General features: G+C 40.1%; 2 protein-coding genes across 2 annotated transcripts; one reads left to right on the top strand and one right to left on the bottom strand.

Annotated features, from left to right (window-relative positions):
- Positions 1-139: 139 nt before the first annotated feature.
- On the top strand, positions 140-11304 carry gpc2 (glypican 2). The gene is made up of 11 exons (XM_088292434.1): positions 140-538; positions 2897-3055; positions 3697-3831; positions 4460-4635; positions 4707-4787; positions 5019-5184; positions 5464-5594; positions 6969-7115; positions 7755-7891; positions 8068-8240; positions 9246-11304. The coding sequence occupies exons 1-11, from the start codon at positions 343-345 to the stop codon at positions 9503-9505; spliced, it is 1761 nt and encodes a 586-aa protein (XP_088148560.1). The 5' UTR covers positions 140-342; the 3' UTR covers positions 9506-11304.
- Positions 11057-22492, bottom strand: LOC148338556 (integrin alpha-6-like). The gene is made up of 25 exons (XM_088292426.1): positions 22299-22492; positions 21110-21231; positions 20947-21026; positions 19631-19901; positions 19360-19479; positions 19064-19277; positions 18693-18889; positions 18325-18413; positions 18113-18240; positions 17874-17963; positions 17736-17800; positions 17322-17467; positions 16605-16751; positions 16408-16529; positions 15963-16119; positions 14824-14907; positions 14226-14305; positions 14071-14145; positions 13638-13740; positions 13370-13543; positions 13190-13303; positions 12538-12648; positions 12356-12460; positions 12009-12134; positions 11057-11480 (listed from the first exon to the last, which is right to left on the bottom strand). The coding sequence occupies exons 1-25, from the start codon at positions 22475-22477 to the stop codon at positions 11409-11411; spliced, it is 3171 nt and encodes a 1056-aa protein (XP_088148552.1). The 5' UTR covers positions 22478-22492; the 3' UTR covers positions 11057-11408.
- Positions 22493-24270: the final 1778 nt, after the last annotated feature.

The raw sequence follows: 24270 nt of genomic DNA, 5'->3' as shown, positions 1-24270 counted from the left end.
TGTCAAAATAAATGTAATTGTAACGGCGCCACTGACGAATACCACTCATGCCCACGTGATCATCGCTTTTATTTTCCACAATCAAGTTTTTCCGATAGCATACCTTTAGCTTTACAACGGTGATTCTGCGCGTGCTGATCGCTTCTCTCCTCATTGATGTCCACTAAGTTTAGTCGACACGGCTGATGGAAACAAATTGTGTAAAATAACTCTAGACTCACCATTGCATGGCCTTGGGAAAACTATGACTTTTGTCGACGATTCACCATCGTAGGACACTTTTACAAACCGTAGTTTAATCCCGATCATTCATCTATAGTTTTCATATTAGCCTGCCTAAGGATGTTTTTTGTGGTGAGGACGGAGACCCGGTCTGCTGTACCCAAGTTCCCCCTCTTGGGTTTGCTTTGCGCGGTAGCCGCCTTGTCGGGGTCCCGGAGCTCCGTGGCTGCTGCTGGGAGGAGCTGCGCCGACACCAGGCAGGTGTACGCGGAGAAGGGGTACAGCACCAGCACCGCACCGGTGACTCAAATCTCTGGTAAGACTCTTCATACTGGATGAAACAAATGAGAATGCGTGTTATCTTTTTTTAGAATTAAACACAACTCTGCCCATTTTGATCTAACGTCTAGAACCAGTGGCAATTGTCTATCAATGTGTAAAACAAAGTGTATAACTCATTAATGAGTACCATGTGGCAAAATCATTGTCTTTCCCCCTCAGGATATGAACACAATGCAGAGTGGTTTTAAACCAAATTACACCCCCTCCCCTGTGTGCTGTTTAAATAGGTTGATTAAGAGGGATGAGCAAATTGCCAACACCAGAACAACAAAGAACCTCACCCCTAATTAGTCTTCGCCTGTACTGGTGAATCCCTTGCATGTACCCCATGGGCAATAATCTTAACTGCTGAATGAGAGCATGTGTGGATTTTGAATCAAGTTTTGTTGAGGGGAAGTGGGATAATGTTAGAATTTTTGGGTCATAAATAAGAAAACGTGGACCTGTCTTGGAAAGTGAAAGTATAGCAAGGCTGTCCACTTCTCGGTATAGCTGAACCTGTTATTGCGGGTGGGAGGTCACCAGTATGTTAACATGCAACCCAAGACCAGCAATAGCAACTAAAAACCTGGGAACGCTTACAAAAAAGATGAAATAAACTGTCATTTAGTAATTAGTGGAGCTCATTGGACTTTAGAATAACTCAAAAGGATTCCCAGCCCTGTTATTTACATTTTGGCTTTGTGTTAATCCAAACCGACAGATGCAGTATTGATTGATTTTAGATATATTTGTGTGTGAGTGTTTGGTGTGGGTGTGTGTGTGTTCTTTGCCTGAGCCTCGGCTGGCTGTCCCGTGGGCCATGGGGGAGCAGATGGCCGGGAGAGTGAGCGACGGTGAGAGGCTGTCTAGAAATGGAAATGCAGGCATAAGAGCGGACTACGAGTGAGAGCGGAACAAAAGAGACAGAGTGCTACACCAGCGAGGAGGTGGAAGCCAGACGTACTATTTGTGTCAGGTGTAACATTGACTGAAACAAAGAACCGAAGCGCTTTTCCTCCCTCGCTTGTCATTTGCATATCATTACCTCTGACATATCAAAGACCCGAACCTGAGCTGACAAATAGAGACAGATTGGATCTGAATAATTCATGGGGTCAAAGTACAATTTCATATCACACTCTCTTGGTTATCTTTGATAACACTTGGCGGTGGTAACACATGACTGACAGGTGTATTGGACTGTTTCACTGCAAGGAGATCCTGTTTGAACAGGAATGAATGAGCATGGCAGCCCATCATTTCCAACGCAGTATTAACTAGTGGGAAATGTAATTGCTATCAGGGGTCATTTGAGTCGGCAGAGGGGCTTCCTAAATCAATGAAAAAAAAAAAAGTAATTAATTGGTTCTTAACGGTTTTTTTACGGGCAGAATTGCAGTTAGTACCCCCTGCTTTGCAGTTCTTGATGATTGTGGATGGCTGTTGGTCTTTGTGTGCCCTGCGATTGGCTGGCAACCAATCCAGAGTGTACCCTGCCAACTGGGACGGCTGGGATAGGCGCCAGCACGCCCGCGACCCACGTGAGGAGAAGCGGCTTCGATAATGGTTGGATGGATGGATGTGTCAAATTCTGTCACGGTAATAGAATTATTCCTGGGTGATTTCATGTGTGGCATCGTTTTATGATTTTGCTGGTTTGTGCCGATTTTGACCTCTTGGAATGTACTTTTTCACTAAAATAGCTGACATCTGATGAGAGGAGTTCAAGTGCTTGATTTGGGGGATTTGTGAGTTTTTCAAACACGGCAAACACATATACAATACAATACATTACAGGTCAAAATTTCCTTGGAGTTTAGTTCTTTTCCACAGATGCTTTCCTGCACTTTGACTTCAAAGTTGTTATGCTCACTGGAAGACATTGCTGAGGGTTTTTCAGGCTTGCTGCATTTACTTCTTTTGAAAAACATAATTTTCCTGGTCTACTGGCAAACAAATTGCATTAAGCAATATATTTACACATTTTGGGCTTTTTAAGCCCAAAAAAAAAAGACAAGAGGCAAAATTCCACATCCACGTCAGTGAAGATATGAAAAATGCTCGTCGTTCATTCAGACTCCCAAAAAAAGATGGCGAGCCCGGCAGCAGGTTTGCTCAATGTCACACGAACAGCGGAATCACCACCACCTCACCTCACCTCGCGCTACAAAACGAGTCGTGTAGACCAGGAAGTCGTAGAGACAGCTACGCACGTTCTTCTCCGACCAAGTCTGACCACTAACCGGCGGGATGTCAGGGTGTCAATTTTATGTGGCACACCCAAATATCTCTCATGGCACAAATGTATCCCTGGTCTAAAACGATGCACTGTTCCTATTTGTGTGCACAGGCGAGCACTTGAGACTCTGTCCTCAGGATTACACCTGCTGCTCCAGTCAGATGGAGGAAACGCTGGCCCTCCAAAGCGAGCGGGACTTCCTGAAATCCGTGGAGAACCATAGCCAGTTCCTGCTGACCACCTTCACTCAGAGACAGAGACGGTTTGACGGTTAGTGAATGCACTCTTGTCTTTGGGGCCATGACTGCCAGCTTGATTCTGTTTTATATGTCGATATAAGGGTGATCTCGCAGCGATTGTACGATTACTATTACAAAGTTTGAACAGATTTATGAACATTCATGATTGTCAGTCTAAACATAACCCACACCACTGGTAAATCGTTTAGGATAATCTTTTAAAGACATGACAACAATTGGGCCTTTGCCGACTAAAATCCGACTCGATTAACAGGATGTTCACACATAATTCTCTAAAACCTCCTGTTGTGATGAAGCATGAGGCTTTGACGGGGAACTGAAGGAGCCCTGAGGACTTTAGTGTCTCTATCTAATAGAATCGAGCGCAAGTAACGATTTCTGTCTGTCCGAGTCCAGACGCAGCACAGAGCTGATGTGACGTTTTCACCGCCCACCTGCTATCACCTCTTTTCTCCCCTCCTCGTTCTTTTATATAACGTAAGTGATGAATCAGGAGTGGGAGACCGCACATATCAGCCTTAAATGCTATTTTTATAGACGCCACGCTCTCTTGCGCGTATTCGCTAATACGCGCCGTGTGATGTAACCGTGAGCTGGCGAGGCCTCTGTGCCAGGTTTTTGGGCGTCAAACTTGCATCTGTGTCCTCGCAGAGTTCTTCAGGGAACTGATAGATTTGTCCGAGGAGTCCATGAACCAGATGTTCACCAAGACCTACGGTCGCCTCTTCACGCAGAACTCGCACGTCTTCCAGGAGCTGTTTGTGGAGCTGCGTAGATATTATTCAGGTCAGTTCACACACACCTCGTCTGCATAGACGAGAATTGGGACACACCCGTTCTGGATATTTAGATGCAAGGTGCTACCAGATGGCTACATCATACTATCACTATGTGTGTGTGTGTGTGTATTATCTTTGAATTGCTGGTGTATTATAAATATGACACCTGTTGCTCATCCAACCATCTTTCTGCCTGTCTGTCAATCCATCTGTCTTCTCTCAACCCTTTCTACAACATCTTTCTACCGACCTTCGGCGATTTTAATGGGGATGAGTGAAATCAAGCCGGCTTTGTTCACGCCCACAACGCCGCAGAATGCCTGTTTTAAACTACCGTACACTAAGCTGCTCGCATTTGCGAAAGTACTAAAACAAAGTGTTAGTTTAGCACTCCCCTGCGTAGGTTTTGACCACGCCTCACGCCACAATTACGCTGATCATGAAAATCAAGCCTTAGTGCTACTGCTCTACACTCACTCACCACTTGCTTTTGGCATCTCGTTTTCTAATCTGTCAATCTACAGAGGACTTTCGAGAAACCCTCTACGGCCATTAAATTAGTGGACTAAATGGTCACAGAAGGAATTAAGGTATACTAAACTTCCTGATTTCCTCGTTTCTCCTTTTGTACACAGGGGGCAGCGTGAGTCTGACAGAGGTTTTGTCCGACTTCTGGTCCCGACTGGTGGAGCGGGTCTTCACTCTGGTCAACCCTCAGTATCAGTTCAGCGATGACTACCTGGAGTGTGTCAGTAAACATGCCGAACAGCTGCAGCCGTTTGGAGATGTGCCTCGCAAACTGCGCGTACAGGTGGACTGTCTCGTTTTGTAAAATGAAGGAAAAAGTGAGCACTTTTTGAAACAATTCTTTTCCCAATCCAGGTATCTAGGGCTTTCATTGCTGCTAGGGCGCTATCACAGGGCTTGGCTATTGGTCGAGATATTGTCAGCAAAGCCACAAAGGTAAAAATAAAATATATATATGAATATTAAAAAAATGAATTATATATATATATGTATATATATATACATATATATATATATACATATATATATATACATATATATATATATATATACATATATATATATATGGAATTTAGAATTAAAAACGAGTTGGTCAAATGTCTCATAGACGAGAGTTTCTGCGTTAAAATTGATTATTTATAGTGGCTTTCCTTACATACCTGTTAGATGACTCCAGACTCTGAGTGCGTGCGTGGCCTGATGCGTCAGTGGTACTGCCCACTCTGTCGAGGAATGCCCTCCCTGCGTCCGTGCCGCGCCTTCTGCCTCAACGTGATGAAAGGCTGCTTAGCCAATCAGGCCGACCTGGACACCGAGTGGGACTATTTTATTGGTGGGTGATGGGTGACGATTATACTGCATTTACATTGCCTGTCCAAGATTAAATTATGCATTTAGTCTCACAATTAAAAACATATTCTTATGTGCATTCATTGTACTTGTCTTCTGGTGATAGCTCACTTAATATTCAAGGTTATGATTAACAAACTGAATAATCAACAAGCCAATATAATATATAATTATGTAATGGTTCCGTGCTGCTTATTTTATTTTAAACCCACTTTGACATTCACTTTTGCCTGTCATTTTCTTCGCACGTACTCGCCATCAGATGCTCTCTACCAGGTGGCGGAGAAACTGGAGGGGCCGTTCAACATGGAACTGGCAGCGGACTCCATCTCCGTCCAAGTGTCCGAAGCCATCATGCACATGCAGGAAAACAGCGTCAGCATCTCCACCAAGGCAAGAATGACATCTTACAGTCCACTATATTCATTCGTTGAAGAGAACGGACCAAGGGAAAGCTGAGGTTCTTAACTGTATGTTTGAAATGAATGAAAATAATCCAAAGCACGGTGAACAAGTGGTTAGCACCTGTTTCACAGTTCTGACGTTCTGCGTTTATGTTCACATACTTAAAAATTCAGAGTTCATGTCGTGTTCTCGAAAGGAGACAACACACTATCATTGTCCTTCCTGAGACGACAACACAGCATTCCCACACAGAGCAGTGATGTCGCAGCATGTGACTGAAGCGTGGCAAGCCTCCTGGGAGCGAATCCACCTGAGAGGCACCCACGTCTCGATTCAATATGTGGCAGCGTTTCAAGGAACTGCGAGTTCTTTGCTTCACAGCTTGGCTTTTTTTCCCTTCCCTCCTTGGTGGAGAGAAAGAGTGAGAGCAGTGGAATGTCAGCCAAGGGTTTATTATATTGCCATTCCAAACCTTGACTCCCCCAGTCTTGAGATTGCATGGCTGGCTCTGCGCAAAGATGCTGCACGAATAATGTCAATGTTACAAGAACAAGGTTTTCAAGACTTGGAGTGGTTTTACAAGAAAAGCTTTGTATATAGCATTTTGTTGGCATGGTGATAACTAATTCACTGGGAGGACAGTTGGTTGAAACTCTAAGAAATGACATGAACATCGACATTACATTTCAGTGGGTGGATGCCATTTTAAATCTTTGGAATCTATCTACAGAAAGCAATAATACAGTCATGCAATATTATACAATTTTACATACCTTTATTAAACTCCTTCAATGCCAGTGAGGTTGGCTAATTTATCAAAATAAATACAATAAATTCTTGCCCTGATATTGACCAATACTGCAAATGGATATTCCCAGATTCCCAATGGACAAATTCACTTATTCACTTTAGTTTTTTTGTTGAGCTCATCCCCAGCTATTTGATTAAAAAAAATCTTTGTTGAGCTCTTTTCATAATGCTGTAAGAAGCTGCAAAATGGGAAGACGCCTAATGGAAAAGTAGTAATTGGTGTCAAGGAAGTATGTTGAATACATCTCGCCTCAGAAACCAACTTCTTTGTTTGTCGGGGCAGGGCTAAATTTAGAATTGATTGTTAGTGGAAGTTACGGGGTGAATTATCAATTTGAGTATAGGTATGGACATTCAAACATGTTTTTTGCGTGCACTTAATCAATGAATAGACAAAAAAATTAACAGACTAATCGATTAATAAAATAATCATTAGTTCCTGCCCTTTTTTTTCTATGACGTGACCCAGCAGCTGAAGATTGGCTTGGAAGACAGAGACAAAGTCCTAATAATATCCTGTCACTTTGGTGTAATTTAATGTTCGCCGTGCAGGTGTTCCAAGGTTGCGGAAACCCCAGACCTGTTCCAGCACGCTCCAAGCGCTCACCCAAAGAGTCGGGGGGCAACAGGAGGCCCTTTCGCACCTACACCCCTGACGAAAAACCTACCACGGCTGCAGGCACCAACCTGGACCGACTTGTAAGAAACACAACGTTAGCTTTATTTTTCTAAGTCTATTTTGAGCTTCATTAAGAAATTACGCACAGGCGTAGGGCAAACCGATTTAACATTTAGATTTGACTATCCGGACTTAAAATTCTAGCCATCAACAACTTTTTCTGTAACTCCAATTTGAGTCTGACAAATAATTAGAGTTACGTGTTTTCTTGCTCAATGACATTTATTTGGCCACCTGACAGTCAGATTCAAACCGCCAACCAATTTGTCAAAACAACTCGCTCTCTCTATCAGCTAATCCACAGTCACTTAAGAATATTAATAAGTTGTGATTTCCAAATTCCAATTTTGTTGTTGTTTGACTTTAATTCCTATAAAAGAAATATATATCCTCCTTTTACTTCTGTTCAAGTGGGTCGCGGCTTAATGACAATGGGAAAAGGTAGGTCCCATACATAAATATCTGGCATTTCACGCCGGTAATATTGCATCGTGGGTTCCCACTTTAAATGCACAAAATCATGATTCATGTGTGTATGTGACGCCACCTACTTTGGCTCGCATATGCCCTACCCACGACTACATACACACATAGCCATCAAGACACAAGAATACTTTCAAAGATAGACGAGCGATGACTCACGAGCTGCCCCGGTACAGGTTACGGAACTGAAAGAGCGCCTGCGGCCCATGGGGAGCTTCTGGGTGTCCCTCCCACACACCATCTGCAACGATGAAAAGATGGCTGCCGACGTCACTAATGAGGACCGCTGCTGGAATGGGCAGACCAGGGGGAGGTTAGCCACATGTGTTTGGGAGATTTTGCTATAGTTCGATGAAACCGATGTTGAACTTTTGGCCTTTATTCCAAAAGGGTTGTTTTGGTGCAAACGCAACAGTGAACAAACATTGAAGCATGGTGGTTGCAGAATCATGCATTCCATTTGTCACATGCGCGCATGAACACTTTCAGATATCTGCAAGAGGTGACGGGCGACGGGCTGGCGAATCAGATCAACAACCCCGAAGTGGAAGTTGACATGGGACGGCCCGATGTCAAGACCAGACAGCTGATCATGGAGTTAAGGGTGGCCACCAACAAACTGAGACATGCACAGAGCGGACAGGATGTGGACTTCATGGACAGTCAGTAGTACTTCACACACTCCCTTTATGTTGCATTTGAACAGCTGTGATATTCTACATCTGATTTCCTCAAATAGTGGCCCTTGCTGTAATTAGGTCACATTACCAGTACGAGTCTACAATTGACACTGATTGAATTTCCTCTTGAACACAACACACATATTTTGTGTAAAATAATAAAATTATTGGTGGAAACTAAAAAAAACATATGTATGCAGGTATATATAATTAATACTATTAGTTCTGATCATATTTAAATAACGTTTAATTATTATTAAAAAAAATGCCAATACCACACAGCTGATTGACGCCTTGTATTCTCTGCTTTTTAGTAAATAAATATTGGTGATCACAATACATATATTGTAAGATGTATTTGATTATGTAATATATATTAGTTTAATAATACTTTTTGTGATAAAAATGAAATACAAAATGTGATTTGAATAAACAATTAAAAAATGATTATAAAAATGATATCCGTGACCAGTTTTAAAATTAATACAAATAATGATTATATATGATAATACAATTTGACATATTATAATCCAAACCCTTAGTAGTTGCCTGGTACTCTCTGCAGTTGAGTAGCCACAATATGAAATAAAAATGTTGTAATTTCCATATTTTCAAAGAGCAAAAAAACAGCATTCAATTTCAAAGAATATATATTATCTAATATATAATTTCATTCATCCAGTTCTGCAGTAGAATAAATAATTGCCCCTTACCACAATAAATATTTTATTGCAATCATATTTAACATTATTTATTTTGATTTTTTTTAGAAAATAATCTATAATCCCATTATAATTTAAAAAATATTTTATAATAACACAAATGTATTTTTTTTTTATGATAATTTCCCCAAAATATTTTACATTTGCTGCTTTTCTCTGAGTAATAAATGCCTCGGGCCACTACATGAGTAAATACAGTATTGTTAATTAATTCTCCCCTGCATGTCAATATGATCAATGGTGTGTGTGTGTGTGTTACTTCCAGGTGAGGAGGGCAGCGGTTCTGGAGGCGACGATGCCAGCGAACGCTACAACGACGACTGGCCAGGATACGGCCCTCACTCTCCTCCTTACAGCAAGCCCCCACGCAACCCCGCTAAGCCTCCTCGGGTCCGTGAGCGAAACGGCCCCAATGGCAACCGGAACCACGGCCGAGTCCCATCTGCAACAAGTCGGCTCACTTCCTCCCTGCTTGTTTCTCTCATGCTTCCTTTTGTGCTCATGGTGGCCCCTTGGTGGAGATAGCTGCTCAGTGCAATTGTCATGAAGAAATTGTCTTCATTTGTTTACGTCAGCACAAAAAAAAAAGCACAAAATGGCTTATGATTATTTTTAATAGCAACTGCACAAGTCTCTAAATCGTGGCATTAACATTACGTTAAATCAAACTGTGTCAATTGGTAAAATGGTCAGATTAGTAATATTTTGATGAGGTCTAAGTTTTGATATAAAATTCTTGAGTTAGTTAATTTTAATCCTTCAAATATTTTTGTTAAAATGGTGCATCACAATAAATGTGGATATTGTAGGAAAGTTTTTACTTTTTTTATTTCAGTAGTTCAATTCATAAAGTCAAACCTGCATAAAACACCAAATTACTTAAATATTTTGTGTTCAAGCAGGCAAGCCTGTTAAAAAACAAAACACCAAAGCGGTTTGTTTACTCACAATGTACAGAAACGTGTTTTGGGGATGCTTCAAATGAAAATAATTTAAGTAAAATATTGACACATTTTAATTTATTTATTTTTATTTAAGACACGGTGGTTTTAATCTCTAAGAACAAGTGTTTGGGTTAATCCTCTGGTATAAATAAGTCATTGCTGCCAATCGATTAGAACAAAGCTTAATTTTCATTTTTTTGTATGATGTTTTGTGTGCGCACGTGCAGTTTTCTCTTTTTTCATTCCTTTCTGTGGTCACGTGGCGCAGATGTTTGGATGTTTTTTGTAATATAGTGCGCTTTTCTATGTATTTTTCCTTAAAGCAACAAAACATGTAGATAGTGAATGAGGCACAAATTCTGTCCACAAGTGACTCCTAATTTTCATACAACGCTGAATGTATTTTGATGAAAAGAAAGGTGGAAAGTGTTTGTGCAACGAGGAGAAATGTACAGTACTTGTGATAATCCCAAAGGAGTACTGAAAGACAGGAAAAAAGAATGTATAGGTGAGGGGTGGGTAACCCTGTGGCTCGTGGGCCATGCATATACAAGCATTTGATCTGTTCTGCTATGAAATTATAAAAAGCCCCAAAACAATTAACTAACCTGCAAATGCTTATAATATAGTAAAAAAAATCATTTTTTTTCCATGAATCTGACATGGCTTGGGGAGGTCTACTAATACTGACTCACACACTCGCATACGCAAACACACGCACGCACACACTCGCCGTGTGCCACGTCGGTAATTGTAGGTCATTTAAACACATCGCTTATCTGACCGCTTTTGAAGAGTTGTATGCTATGAATGTGAGATCGCAAAGAAAAGATATGCTGTCTGGTTCACTACACACCACCAAGTTGTGTTACACCCTATTTATGTTTTCTACGGCCGACTGGGTTTTTCATCCTCACCTTGACTGCCGCGGAAAATGCTCTGAAAGTTCAAATGTCTGGACGGTTTGCCCAACCCATCGCCCCTGTGTTGCCTCATGATCACATAGTGCAAACGTAGTTCAAGAAATCGATTGGTTTTAATATAAGAACACTTTGAAGCAAAAGCCTGGTTATAAACACATTTGTTTCTTTATTTACAAGATAATAAACCCCCCCCCGCCCCTTCCATAATCCTCGACAAGAGCATAGCAACGTATTATGTTTAGAGAGAAGTGTTTAAATGGGATATATGGAAACTTTTAAAAATCCTGACACCTGACCTTCCACCATTGTAATGATTATCCACGACAGTATTTACCGTACACAAAAGTTCAAGAGAATGGTCTTCAAAAGAACAATTGTCTTCATGTTGTTGTTCCACTTTTTTGTGAAGGAACACAAGTAATATTTTTCACATCATTAAAAAAAACAAAAACAAATGTACAAAGCCATGCTGTCATTGACAGTATGTGTGTTGAGTTCTTTGTCATAACGAACAATATAACATTATATTTTGGTCCGATCCGCTCACCCTGGAATCTTCTTTCAGGCTTTTAGTTTTTCCAGCTTCATGTGTGAGGGCTTGTCGTTACACGTCGTACACTTCATGCAACCACGCTAGACAAAACAAAAAACATTGGAAATGATATCACTGTCATGGCAATGACTGAGCTGACCCATTATAACAATTACGTACATTCACTCAATGGAAACTACTTCTTAGATTTCGCGGCGTCAGGTAGACCAGAACAACACATAAATGTCATACTCTTAACTCCAAAAAATATATATATATTTAATAATATTTTTTTTAACATTTTTCTTTAAAACAATAGTTAGACAATTTCTGGCTAAATACAATTTAATTGAAAGTAAAAAAAAAAACACATTATGTAATTTCACAATTATTATTTATTTTAATTCTTATGGTGACACAAACATAGACGTAAATGAGAAAAATTGTAGAAAAACAACTGTTAGTACTACTCCCAAAAATGTATCGTAAAAGGTGTTAGCTAGATATCAGAAAACTCAATCAATATGCCAGTTTGCTACAATTAGCCATCCATCAACCAGCCAATATCCTTTTAAATAAAAGAAGAGTGTTCTTTTTCCCAAAAGCATAGAATCATTCAGTCTTGTTACCTGCCATAAGAAGAAGCAGAGGACAGCCAGTAGCAGCAGGCCTGCAGCAACTGTCAGGAAAATTATCCACCAGGCCACTTTCGTGTAATATTCCTCTTCTCTCTCGAGGAACACTGTCACCTTCACCTGCACACAACAATGCTCAAGCATTGAAACACACACACTTAGTCATGCCACACATGCACAGTGAAGACTTCCCACGCCTCAGTCAGGTAAGTCCCCAGTGCAGGCCCAGGTATTCAACGCACAGCCCGCCACTGAAGCGTAATAATAGGTTGTCATGAGATGTCATTGTGTGAGGCCTGAAAAGTTGGACAATAAGTAGTAAATGCGGGAAATATCTTGACCTTGGTGAGGGGCTTTTTAACTTTGAGTCCAATGTTCTCCGGAGAGTTTGTAAGGCTGAGAGCAGCATCCACAACAATGTCCAAGTAATTCAAAGAGCTGTAATCCTGCACGGAAAACATCAGACATTGTTTTTTTATGGTACAATGCTTTTTTTTTAACATATGGTCAGAAAGCTTTTCACCTCTGTCAGAGTAGAATTCCAAAGGCGTGCATGGAGAACAATTAGTGCAGTGCTGTCCAATCCCACTAGAGGACAGCGTAGCTCTGCACATGTGAGTCCATCGGAGCAGGACTGAGGAGGACAACATAATTTGTGATGATGTCATTGTGTGATATTTCAGCTATTCTATTATTTATTCAGTTCAATGGGCAAAAAAGTGTTTGTGTGTTTTTCTAAGAAAGGGAATATGTAGATTGCTAAATGAACCAAAACACACGATAAATAATAAGACACACACTTATCTGTGAAGAACGCAGCTAAATTGGCAACAATAATTAGTAACATTTACACAGTTAACAAGACTTTTTGTTTTGTGCTTTTAAAAAATCGTGCACTTCCTGTAGCAGAATTTCATAACTTACAGATTGATCTGAGTAATATTGGCAATTGTAAACATTGCACTTGTACGTCATTGCTCACATCATCACACACTGTCTTTATATCTTTGGCAAGTCCCAGTCGACATGTTCTCACCCAACCAAAACACATGGTTGCAGGTGAGTAAACATTTTTCAATTAGCAAGCGGCCAACTCGCGCACTCACCGCCTCACATTCATAATGTCAACATGCTTATCATATTCAGGAATGAAAAAGACAATTGATTTGTCTCACCAGAGTTTTGTATTTCCTTCTTGATGGAAGAAACGAGAATCCAGCAGCGGAGAGGGCATCATATTGGCCCTCGTTTTCGGCTTCGCGTCTTTCCCTGGAGGCTCGGCGCTGATTCTTAACATCCAAAGTATTAAGGTTATGAAACGAGCAAAAAATGCATAATTACTCAGAGTGAATTACCTTCAATTTCAGAGGATTTATTTGGTCAGCGGGTGTACAGGAGACAAAATGCACTCCTGCACTAGTGACCTGAGTCAAGTACAGCAGCCGTTTACCATTGGAGTTCTCATTTGGCCAGTGGATATCCAGTGATGCATTGGCAAACGATTTTAGAGATCTGCCCTGGTTTGTTATCTGTTTGCAAGGACAGAAATGTCATTTAGCCCTGGACACAAAATAGAAAAACATAATTACATCCGTGAAATAAAAGGACACAGGCTAATATTACCTTAAATTCAAACTGAATCGGGGTTCCAATGTCATCCACAATTTTTACAACTCTTTTGTCCTTTAAGCTTCGACTATGCGACACTTGAGACGGTTTGGCGAATCTGACAACAATTATATACCATATTTGCATTAATTACCACATTTTTAAAACATATATTCATTACTGGATTCTGTATTATAGAGTGCGTGTTTTATGAAAGTGTCTGGTGTAATTGAAGTGTTCCGAATGTTGTGTCCGGTGAGTACCGTAGAGAGTGGTGGAGTGGCTTTTAAAAATTCTGGCAATTTTAGTGTTAAAATCTTAAAACTTGTGTATTTACTTTAGAGATTGGTTTGGAAATTGGGTTTGTGTTTTTGGGGTCCTGGTACATTTATTTCAAAGGGAGTGCATGATTTGCGCTAAATATATACATTGTAAATGCAAAACTTACCCATACATTTGCAGCCCCAGTTCAAAAACCACTTTGGCTTTAGCCTCAACTGCTTCTAAAGTCTGCACACTTGTCCTATATCACGAGAATATAAAATTAAAAAAAATATTCATAGTCACATATAGCAAAGCGTGGAACAGAAATATTTGACTTACGTCTGAAGTTGCAGGGTGACGTTGACAGATTTTGTGTTCAGTGAGATGCCAGTTGTGGTGAGCATGAGATAAAATTTAACCTGAAAAGAAAAGGAACGACACAGATTGACAGATATATTATAGAAATTGCAAGTAACCATATTTTTCTATCCATCCATCTAATCTCGTGGCACACTTGAGTAGAATGACAATAAAGGGATTTCTGATTCTGATTTGGTAATGGAAGTGGGTGTTTAAAATCCGCTTGACCTCTTCCAAGCTTAAAACATTTTTTTTTTAAATGTAGTCACATTGGGATGGGATTTGGTTTGACATTTTAATAGCTCCTGAACCGGTGTAGTATGTGTTTTGTAAAAATCATATTTGAAAGACATCTTTTCAATCTTGTCAATCAAAAAAGTGCAGGCTATGTACAGTATTAACAACAAGTTACCAATTAAAAATATCTAAATGATAAAAATCCAGGTTATCAAAACTATCGAATTAGAAACGTAGAAAAAAAAACAATTGAAATGATTACATTAATATGTAATGCACATATAAGTGAAATAACAAACCACAACTGGGAGCGAATCATTGCCCTAAATGGAACACTCACTTGAGCATCTCTTTGAAGAGGGTTTCCCACCTCACAGTCTATCACCGTTCCTTTGTCATTACCCGAGCATGTCACTTGTGTCTCCTGGAAAAACAAAACTGATGTTCATACACTATACCACACAGTATTTGAAATTGTAGCAACAACATTCTTTGAGTATTGAGGCAAAAAGAAAATGGAAATAGGAATATTTTTACTCCTTGCACTGGCTCCCTATAATTCTTGGACTCAAACAATATTTTAAGCAGTTAAGCAGTTCTTTTTTTTTTCTCTTTAACTGTACAAAATAATCATAAGAGTAATTCCATAATATTTTCTGCCACCCCCTGCAACCCATGGAATTTCAAATAATAGAAGCGCAAAATACAGAAGCATGTTGTGCTTACAATTGTTCTAAAACAAACTGTAATCATAGCTGTAGTAAAAATAATGTCTAAATGTTTAATTTAAATTGCAAAATTATTTTCTTGTCCCTCCCGCTTCATGACCAACTTACATAGTCAAATATAATAGACAAAAATAAGTTGTAATTTAACAATAGAGAAAGATTTTGCTAATGTCTTCTTTGTAATTATTAAAACACAATGTTGCATCACAGATACTGTAAATGTTAAACCATACATGACTGAAACCTGTTCAGCCATATTGAGATTTTTTTTTTACTTTATTGAGTCATTTAACAGTACAACAATATCACATATTCAGTTTAAAAAATTCAGTAATCAATAATTAAAAATGATATATCAGATAGTGAACTACATGACTCAAAAGATAATGACATCATCAAGCTAACTGCAATTCTTCTTTGTCATATTTTTCAACGTTTCCAGTCGTGTCACTATGCGAGTGTGTCATTCAAACCAATGCAACCTTGTTTACTCCTAAAGTTTTTCTGTCATATAACTAAGTTGATCGTTGACCTATTTCCATAGTAGCTAACACAGCTAGCATGCGTGCTTAAGCCAAAATGCTAAAATTAGCATTGACTTTCTACCCAGTTACTTGCAACAGCCTGAAATGCTATCCAAATATAATTTACTTACTTGTGACTACATTGGAATGTGTCTTTTAAATTATGGAAATTAAACCCAAGAGTAGCCCTTCAATGGCAAATTGCTCACAATGAACGGTTCACTCACCGACGTTGAGGTATAAACAACAGAGGAGTAGCGAAGGAGATCTGGCAGTTTGACGACCACGTGACTTTGGTGCGCGTCGTCCCCATCTGTGTTGGTGACGGAGATCTCCAAGGCCACATCCTCACCAGAAGGAGTGATGACTGCGACACCGTCCTCTCTAAAGTAAAGACACAAAATGTTTAAGTGAAGAACAGCTTAGTTTTTCCACAGAGCCTGCATTGAAATCCGTGTTTTATGGCTTTTTAGGGAGGAAAAATAATTCATGACGTCATTATAAGAAATCTATTGGACAAACTTGATTTAATACTAATCACTTAAGTAGTTCTTTATTCATTTGAGTTTGGAATTTTTTTGAGTGCCCCCTTGAGAGGAGGGGCCAAAGTAGGTGCTAAATTGGCAAATGCCGAGGGCTGGCTCTGCGTTTGTGGGACCGTCATCTCCTCACCTGACTAGTGACTGGAAAACATCTTGATGGTTTTGGGTTTTCCTGGCACAAAACCTGTACTGAAGCTCCAGGTTGCTGTGGCAAATGTTGTCACGGCCACAGCCTTCGTTGATGAAGGTTATCTAGGACAATCAAACAGCAAATAGTCCTCAAGCATCATGAAACTTGGCTTGGGCTTTCCGCAAATATGTTTGTACCTCTGACACCAGGCTTTTTTTCTGATAGAGGTCAAGCACGGGAGTGACGTCAGGCAGTCCAAAATTTGTCCTCGCCGTTGGACTTGAGCTCGGCAGAGACGCAGTGACGGAGACCGGGATGCTGTGCAACCTGTCTGTAGTGTCCCGCTGTCACCAAAAGGTTTAGCTTCATGATAACCTGAATTTGACTTCACAATAGATGTGTCCCACAGAGGCACTTTTCAAGTGACTCTCGCTAAAATCATTCAAGAATAAGACCAGACAGCCCACCAAAGTATCTATATCAGGAATGGGCAAACTTTCTGATAGGCGGGCCACAATGGCTTTTGAAATTTGACAGATGGGCCGGACCTGGAGCAGATGGATGGAGTGTTTTGGTAACCTCACCTCATCGGAGAAAAAAAATACATTTAATTTTAAATGAAAGTGAACAAAAGCATTACAACAATATATATGTATTTGAAAAAAAACACAGTATTTATTAAATAAAACATTAACAAGGTTTAGTCATTTAATTATTTTCAAGTTTGGCGGGCCGGATTAAAACGTTTAACGACCCGCATGTGGCCCCCGGGTCGTAGTTTGCCCACACCTGGTCATTATGGATGCAACTACAGTATAGATCAGGAGCATGCAGGCAGTAGAGTTGTGAAACGTGAAAAGTAGTCACAAAGTTGTCAGAAAAAAAAAACAACTACGACATTAGTGGAACAGTACCAGAAGTCGGAGTTTGGTGTTAGCACAGATTATTTCCCCTTGGCCAGGAAGTTCCAGTGTCCCCTGAGATGAACCCAGAAAGTCAACTCGAGGGGGAAGCCTGGATTTCCTCCTCGCTGCATCAGCTTCGATTGAGAAGCTGATTGCTGTGCAGGAACAATTGAATTGTTACTTCTACATATTCTCTATCTCTCTTTTTTTTTTTGCAGTAACTACATTAGTTCTTGGATTATTGATGCAGTGTCATTGCTAACATGCAGCTATTGCTACAACTGTTTATAAACAAACATTCCATATTTACAGGAGAGTTATCTCAGACTTCAGATGACTTTCCCTCCCCTGATTTTTTTCCCTCGCAAGCTAGGAAAAAGAACAGCGGCACAATAATTCAAAATGACCCAACAGAAAACTCACTCAGGATGGGGTTGAATGACGCTGGATGTGCCGAGTAGGTAAAACATCCCTGTACTGCAAAATAACTGATGGAGAACATGACATTTACGTAATAACTCAAACACGTCGAAATAATATTCGGTTTCTGGATATATTTACCATGTGCGTTGATTGCACTGCTGCTTGCTGACATCTATTTCATTTGGTGTTATGATGAGAGTGCTGTTGAGGCGGACCACAGGTCGAGCTCTGAAACGTATACCCAAAATGTTTGAAATGAAGTCGTAAAAATGTGGGGAGTTAAATAATAATCGCAAATTCAACGCCAATCGCAATATTGACAAAAAAAAAAACGTAATTCAATAAATTTTCAAAGATTTGAAACAAAACTGTGTCACCTGTAGACAAAGACTGCATCTGAGAGTGAGCCAACAGCCAAATCCGGGTATTGGTTATCGTCGATATCCAAGTTACCCGTCAGAGAATATCCAAACAGAGTGATTTTTTTCGAACCGGGCGAGAGCACCTGTGAATAAATATGAAAATGATGATAATCACACATAAAACAAAATTGAGCAGTTATTTCCCCAAATGTGACTTCAAACCTCACCTGCGCTGCCTTTTTGTTGATGCCACTTGACGAGCCACAGTAGAGGTAAACTCGACCGGAACCGTCATAGGGTGCTCCCACAGCAATGTCTGTCGTAATGAAGTTCGAGTACACAAAAGTTTAATAAGGGAACCAGGTAACAACATCAACTTTTGTCACATTATACGATAAATTGAGATTTTTCCTTCCATTCTAATCAATGTAAGCAAAGGCGCGATTGTCGGATGTCTTGTAAAAATTATCCCGATCGCTAATCTTGTGGTTTAGGTTGTGTTGATAGTGATTTTCCCTTTCCAGTTGTAAAAGTTAAACCTGTTCAATGTTTACAACTGCAAATCGTGACGTGGAAAAAAAAAAGAAATAGCCACCTCCATAACCATCTTGATTGACATCGCCGATGTTTTCCACTGCGAGTCCAAACATGGAATCTTTACGCCCAAGAAGTTGAATAGGATTAATTTCCTGCCAGTTTTCCCCCATGTTGTTGATGTAGATGTAGACTGCTCCTCCAATCGAACCATCTTTGAGAAAGAATTCAGGTGCTCCCACAGTGAGGTCATCCCACCTGGTGGTATGAGAGTCATTAAAAGCTACTTCTTAAAACTACATACAGAGGTACCTTGACCAACAAGTTTAATTGGTTCCATGACGAAACGAAAGTAAAGGCACTCGTAAGTCAAGGTAGAATTGTACAAATATTAGCACTGGCTAACTAAAGACATCTAACAACAAAACAAACCCGTCATTGTTGAGATCCACCACGGCAACGTCGTATCCGAACGAAGAGGCCAACCCCGGACCAGACAGGACCAACTCTACAGACAGGCTTCTCTCTGCCAAAGGGTCTGCCTTAAGAAAGGCCACCTGCCCGCTGTATCCCCCTCTGGGGGCTCCTGATACGATCGTAAGATTACTTCCCTTGAGCAGTGTAATTCCGGAGTCGGTGGAGAATCCTGGGATGAGTACAGAACTGTGAATGTTGACAAGTGAATGGAATGTGAAGGTTTTTTTGCGATCGGCAGGAGGCAAACTAACCCAGGTAGCTGTTTCTTTGGAGAGGAATGAGTTTGGAGTTGAAAAGATCAATATTGCCTGTCTCTCGAGGAAGTTCACCGAAGATGTCCAGGTTGTCCAGCAGCTCCGTCCGCACTATTCCTTTTGACAGAATCCCACGAGAGTATTCAGAAGTTGCAAAATGTTACAAAATAAAAATAAGTATACAGTGGTACCTTGACTTACGACAACCCCAACTTACAAGCTTTTAGAGTAGTAAATCAAGGTTCCACTGCAATCAATTATATCAGACCTTTCCACTGATAAGCGCCCGGTGCGCCGAAGATCACAGATCTGTTGTCCTTTGAAAAAGATGCGCCGTGACCCTGTTGGCAGTACGCAAACCACTCGTGGTCTTTCTGACGTCTGTTCAGGTGTTCCGCATCGCAAACCACCCTTCTCCACGTCCTCTCCTCTGTCCCGACCTGCAGGCCATCTCCTAAAATATAGCACTGGCCAGTTACCAGGCGAGGCACGTAAAGGCCTGGGTTCGGGGTCCACTGTTGGTACCGATGAGCACAAGTCTGTAAGAGAAAGATGTCAGGATGGTCACCTGGCACAGTGGCTCTTAAACTTGGAGACCTCAGACAGGCAATGAACGGAAACGTGGCTATCTGATAATAATGTACCCCCCCTAGAAAAATCCTTTTGTTTCATTTAAAAAAACATGTACCTATATTTACTCTCTACCCAAGGGGTTTTCAGTCCTGTCCATCAAAGGCCAGTTTCCTGGATGTTTTCCATTTCTCCCTGCTGCAACACACCCGATTCAAATGATCAGATAATCAGCATCGTCTACAGAAGCTGGATAACAATCCTGATCATTTGAATCAGGTGTGTTTCAGCAGGGAGAAATGGAAAACATCCAGTAAAATGGCCTTTGAGGAACAGGACTGAAGACCCAAGGGCTACCTTATCTTTGGGCCTGGATCCCGAACGTTTGAGAACTCCTGACTCAGTACACACAGCACTGGAGCCTGACTGATGACCCTGCCAGCACCACTGGGAGTGCTCATGTTGCTATTTCTTGGGTGAAAACTGCTGATTTCAGGGTAAGGCCCTGCATGGTGTCCGCAGTCTGGATCCCAAGTCATCTGATGGCCATCTTGCCCAATCACATTTTAGAATGGAGGTTTTCGAGGGGGCTCAATCCTAACGAAATTAATTTGATCGTGGGGTGGTGGAAAGGGGACAAAAAAAATTCACCTACCCATTAATTTTCCAAGGCTCTTATTGGATGATTTAATGATCATGATAGTAGGAAAGTTGGAGCCTTTTCCAGTAAGCAAAAAGCAAACTACACCCTGAACTTGTCGCCAGTTGTGTTCAGACCGACAGTCACTGGGTGTGATTCCATCCGGTGCTGACTGGATGAAAGTCAGACTAGTGAACCATTAAAATTCTGATGTTGTACAACTAATTAACGATGGAAGTCTTGTTTTTAAAAGGAAATGTTTGTAGATCGTTTGTGTTTGTTATTGTCTGGGGATTTTCCTCTAGGACAAAAATAACCAGATAACAAAGTCTCCCCTTGGAACACTTGGTCTTGATGTGGGTGTGTTTCCTTACCATGACATTTTTACCAGGACCTTGGCTTGTCACTCTTACTCCCATCCATTGTCCGTTTATGCCATGGCTTTCAAGGAACTCTGTAATAAAAGACGTGTTTGAAGTTTGCCATTATAGCTAAATGTCATGTAGATGTAGTAAAAAAAAAAAAGTGGAATCCAACCTTCATGGTTAAAGTCAATGGGCTGACAATGCTTGGTAGACACACTAAGATCACATTGATAGACAACGCCAGTAACATTCCCTAGGTACGGATGTTTCGATTTGGGGGATCCAACCAGCAACCTGAGGACAAACACACGGCAGAATTAGTATTCATTTCAAAAGTTATTTGACTGTAGACACTAAACAGATGTCCCTATTTGATCAACGTTTAATCCAGTCTGTTTTGCTTTTATTGCCTAGTCAAGCAGCACAAAAGAGGAACATGGCTCATTTTTTAAAAGCAGGTCAGCCAAAAGCCAAAAGCCATTCTGGACTCCTCTTCCCCACCACTTTGAGTTTCTTCCCTCAGACCAATGATTTAGAGTCCCTTCATGTGGGACCGATAGGATTCCTTTGTCCCCAGAGCGATAAAACTGCTAAATATGCACAATGTCAATAACAGATCAACTATTATCTCAACTCTTAATTTATAGAGCCTTTAAAACTGCAACTGAATCAAAGTGCTGTGCACACCTAAAAATCTCAAGAAAGAAAACGATTAAAAACATTAAAATAGGTGCAGACTCAAACACAGAGTTGAAAGCCCAAGAATACTAACGAGTTGAAAAAATGGACAGTGACGGTGTTTGTGCAGAGGGAGGGCATTCTCAAGCCTGGGAGCACAAACCAAAAAATGCTCTATTCATTCTGAGCATCCACTTAGACTTTGGTACCTGGCACCAGGCAGGAAAGTAGGAATGGGGCAGCTCAAAGAGGTGAGACGGGGCCCGACATATTTAAAAATTTAAAAACAAATATCACCACAATCTTAAAATAAACTCTTAAGTGCACCGGCAGCTAATGGAAGGAGGCCTCAATCTGCGTTATGTTCTCTCATTCACGTGCTCCAGTTAGAGGCGAAAGCAGAATTGACACATGTGAGGTAGGCTGACTCCAAAATAAAGTACATTATAATGATCCATGATGTGATTTGCCATCTGTCTTACAAAAATAAAAAATAAAAAATCTGGATTTAACGACTATAAGGGTACCTATTCTCGAATTGTTTGGACTGCTTTCTAAATTTCAAAACTGTGTTTTTAACCTGTCTGCAAGCTCAGTTTCCCTATGGGACCATATATTATACAGAACTAAACGCAACCGAATCAAAGATATCAAATGTCATCTCACATCTCCGTATCACTCACAAATTCTTTTTGGCAGGACTCAGCTGCTGATGGAAAGCGACAGAAAACCCAAAGAGGCTGCCCTGGGGTCCCGTTCTCTCCACGACACTCTGGATGTCCAGGTTGAAAGCTGCAACATTGACACTCCACAGACACAGTGCGTACCAAAACATTTCCATGATTAGAATGCGTTGTCTCATGATCTACGCACACGGTATGGCAGCAAAGGGCGCTTAAGCCTCATATAAAAGGGGTGGGCCGTTGCGGGTGTTGACTGTTGGCACGGACAAACAAGGTGTGGTGGCCTACCATTCATCTTCGCTGTACCAACGCTGCTCTTGTCAGCTTTATGAGTTGATAAGTGGAGTTAATATTAAACGCATTTATGTTACACTGGAAGTCAAACGTGAGACACACCTTCCCCGGAAATGTCTGCTGGCAGTGTTGGTGGTGTCAACATTGTCGGGGTGTTTGATGGACCGCAGAACATTAGAATCGTTCACTTTACTACGTTGTTTTGATTAATACTGAAATACTGAGATTAAATCTATCCACCGAGCTGGTCAAACTTGTACTTTGATTGTGTATCCGATAAATGTATGAATGAAGTCTGCAAATAGAGACTTGGAGTATTTACGATTATATCAGCTTTAAGTAAGCGGGGATAATCAAGAGTCAGTTTGTGAGTAAATTCAGATGAATTTAGGGCTGCTGAAAAAAATATTAATCACGATTATTTTGCTAGTAAATGAAATTGCAATCATTAAAATGATTATTGGGGGGAACAAAAAAAATTAAAATGTAAACAATATTGAGAAAAATCTAATTCTTTGAAACACTACAATTATGTAAGTTCCTTTTGGACTGGATTGTTTATAAAACGATTTTATAATAAAAAATGGTACAAATGTATAAATTTGAGTCGGGTTTTCTTTTGTAAAGAAACAATGCATTGGAGTTTACTTGCGATACACTTCTAAATTTCCATAGAACTGTTGTAACATTTAATTAAACAATTTCAATGGAACGCTCGAATTTTGAACTCAAGTATACTAACTATACTATTAGACGTAAAATATATTATATAGTAACTATATATATATATTTATATATATATAATATATATATATATATATATATATATAATATATATATATACTGTATATGATAATAGTTTTTTATGATTATTCCAATTTTGATATTGTTGAGTGTAAAAATCGTAATTGAATTTCGATTAACTGCACAGCCCTAGATGAGTTCATCATTACATCTGTTCTGTACACTTTTTCTGTGTGCCACTTTTGTTTTGTGGTGTGCTGTGTGATTTTCTCTAACCCTATACGAAACACTTAACACTGTTTTTGCTGTGGCTAATCCCAAGCTCTGTCACATTTTTTAGGTTAAAGATCTATGCTTTGATAATCGCTTCATTACACTCGGATAGAAAGCAGTATGTGCAGCACCTACATGAAAGTGGAAGCGGTTTGTTGCGGGCCTTTGACCAACCACTAAGTCTGTTTACTCAGAAAAGGTTGCAATTGACAGGAAATGTGAGGGCAAGTTATGCAGTGAAGACAGAATTTTTCTGAGGTGTTATAATCATTTGTTAGTCACCACGAAAGTGACAGGATGTTTAATAAAAAGAAGTGGCTTGTATAATGGATGGATAATAATGAATGCTGTATACAAATCTCTCTTTAAAACGAACAAAAAAAATAAATAAAAAATTCACTAGAGCGTAGACCTCTGCTATGGTGAAAAGATAACATTAGCATTAGCATACTAACATAAAGTACAATACATAAAGTATTTAAGTCAAAAATAGTTTGTCGACGGACCACCTTGGGACATTTTTGCATCAAAGGCCAGTCCGGAAATGCGTGCGTCATCAACAGTCATACACAGACTACTTCACACTTCTTCCTCTCTTACCATCACTGTTACTTTATAGGAGATTTTTGCATAACACACTCTACTACTAATATTACTACTT

This window comes from Idiotropiscis lumnitzeri, chromosome 4, assembly GCF_059441095.1.
Source record: "Idiotropiscis lumnitzeri isolate Australia: NSW breed Sydney's pygmy pipehorse chromosome 4, RoL_Ilum_1.0, whole genome shotgun sequence".
Classification (NCBI taxonomy): Eukaryota; Metazoa; Chordata; class Actinopteri; order Syngnathiformes; family Syngnathidae; genus Idiotropiscis; species Idiotropiscis lumnitzeri.
The sequence above is the reverse complement of the archived record's forward strand: the minus strand, read 5'-3'. Positions and strand labels throughout refer to the sequence as shown.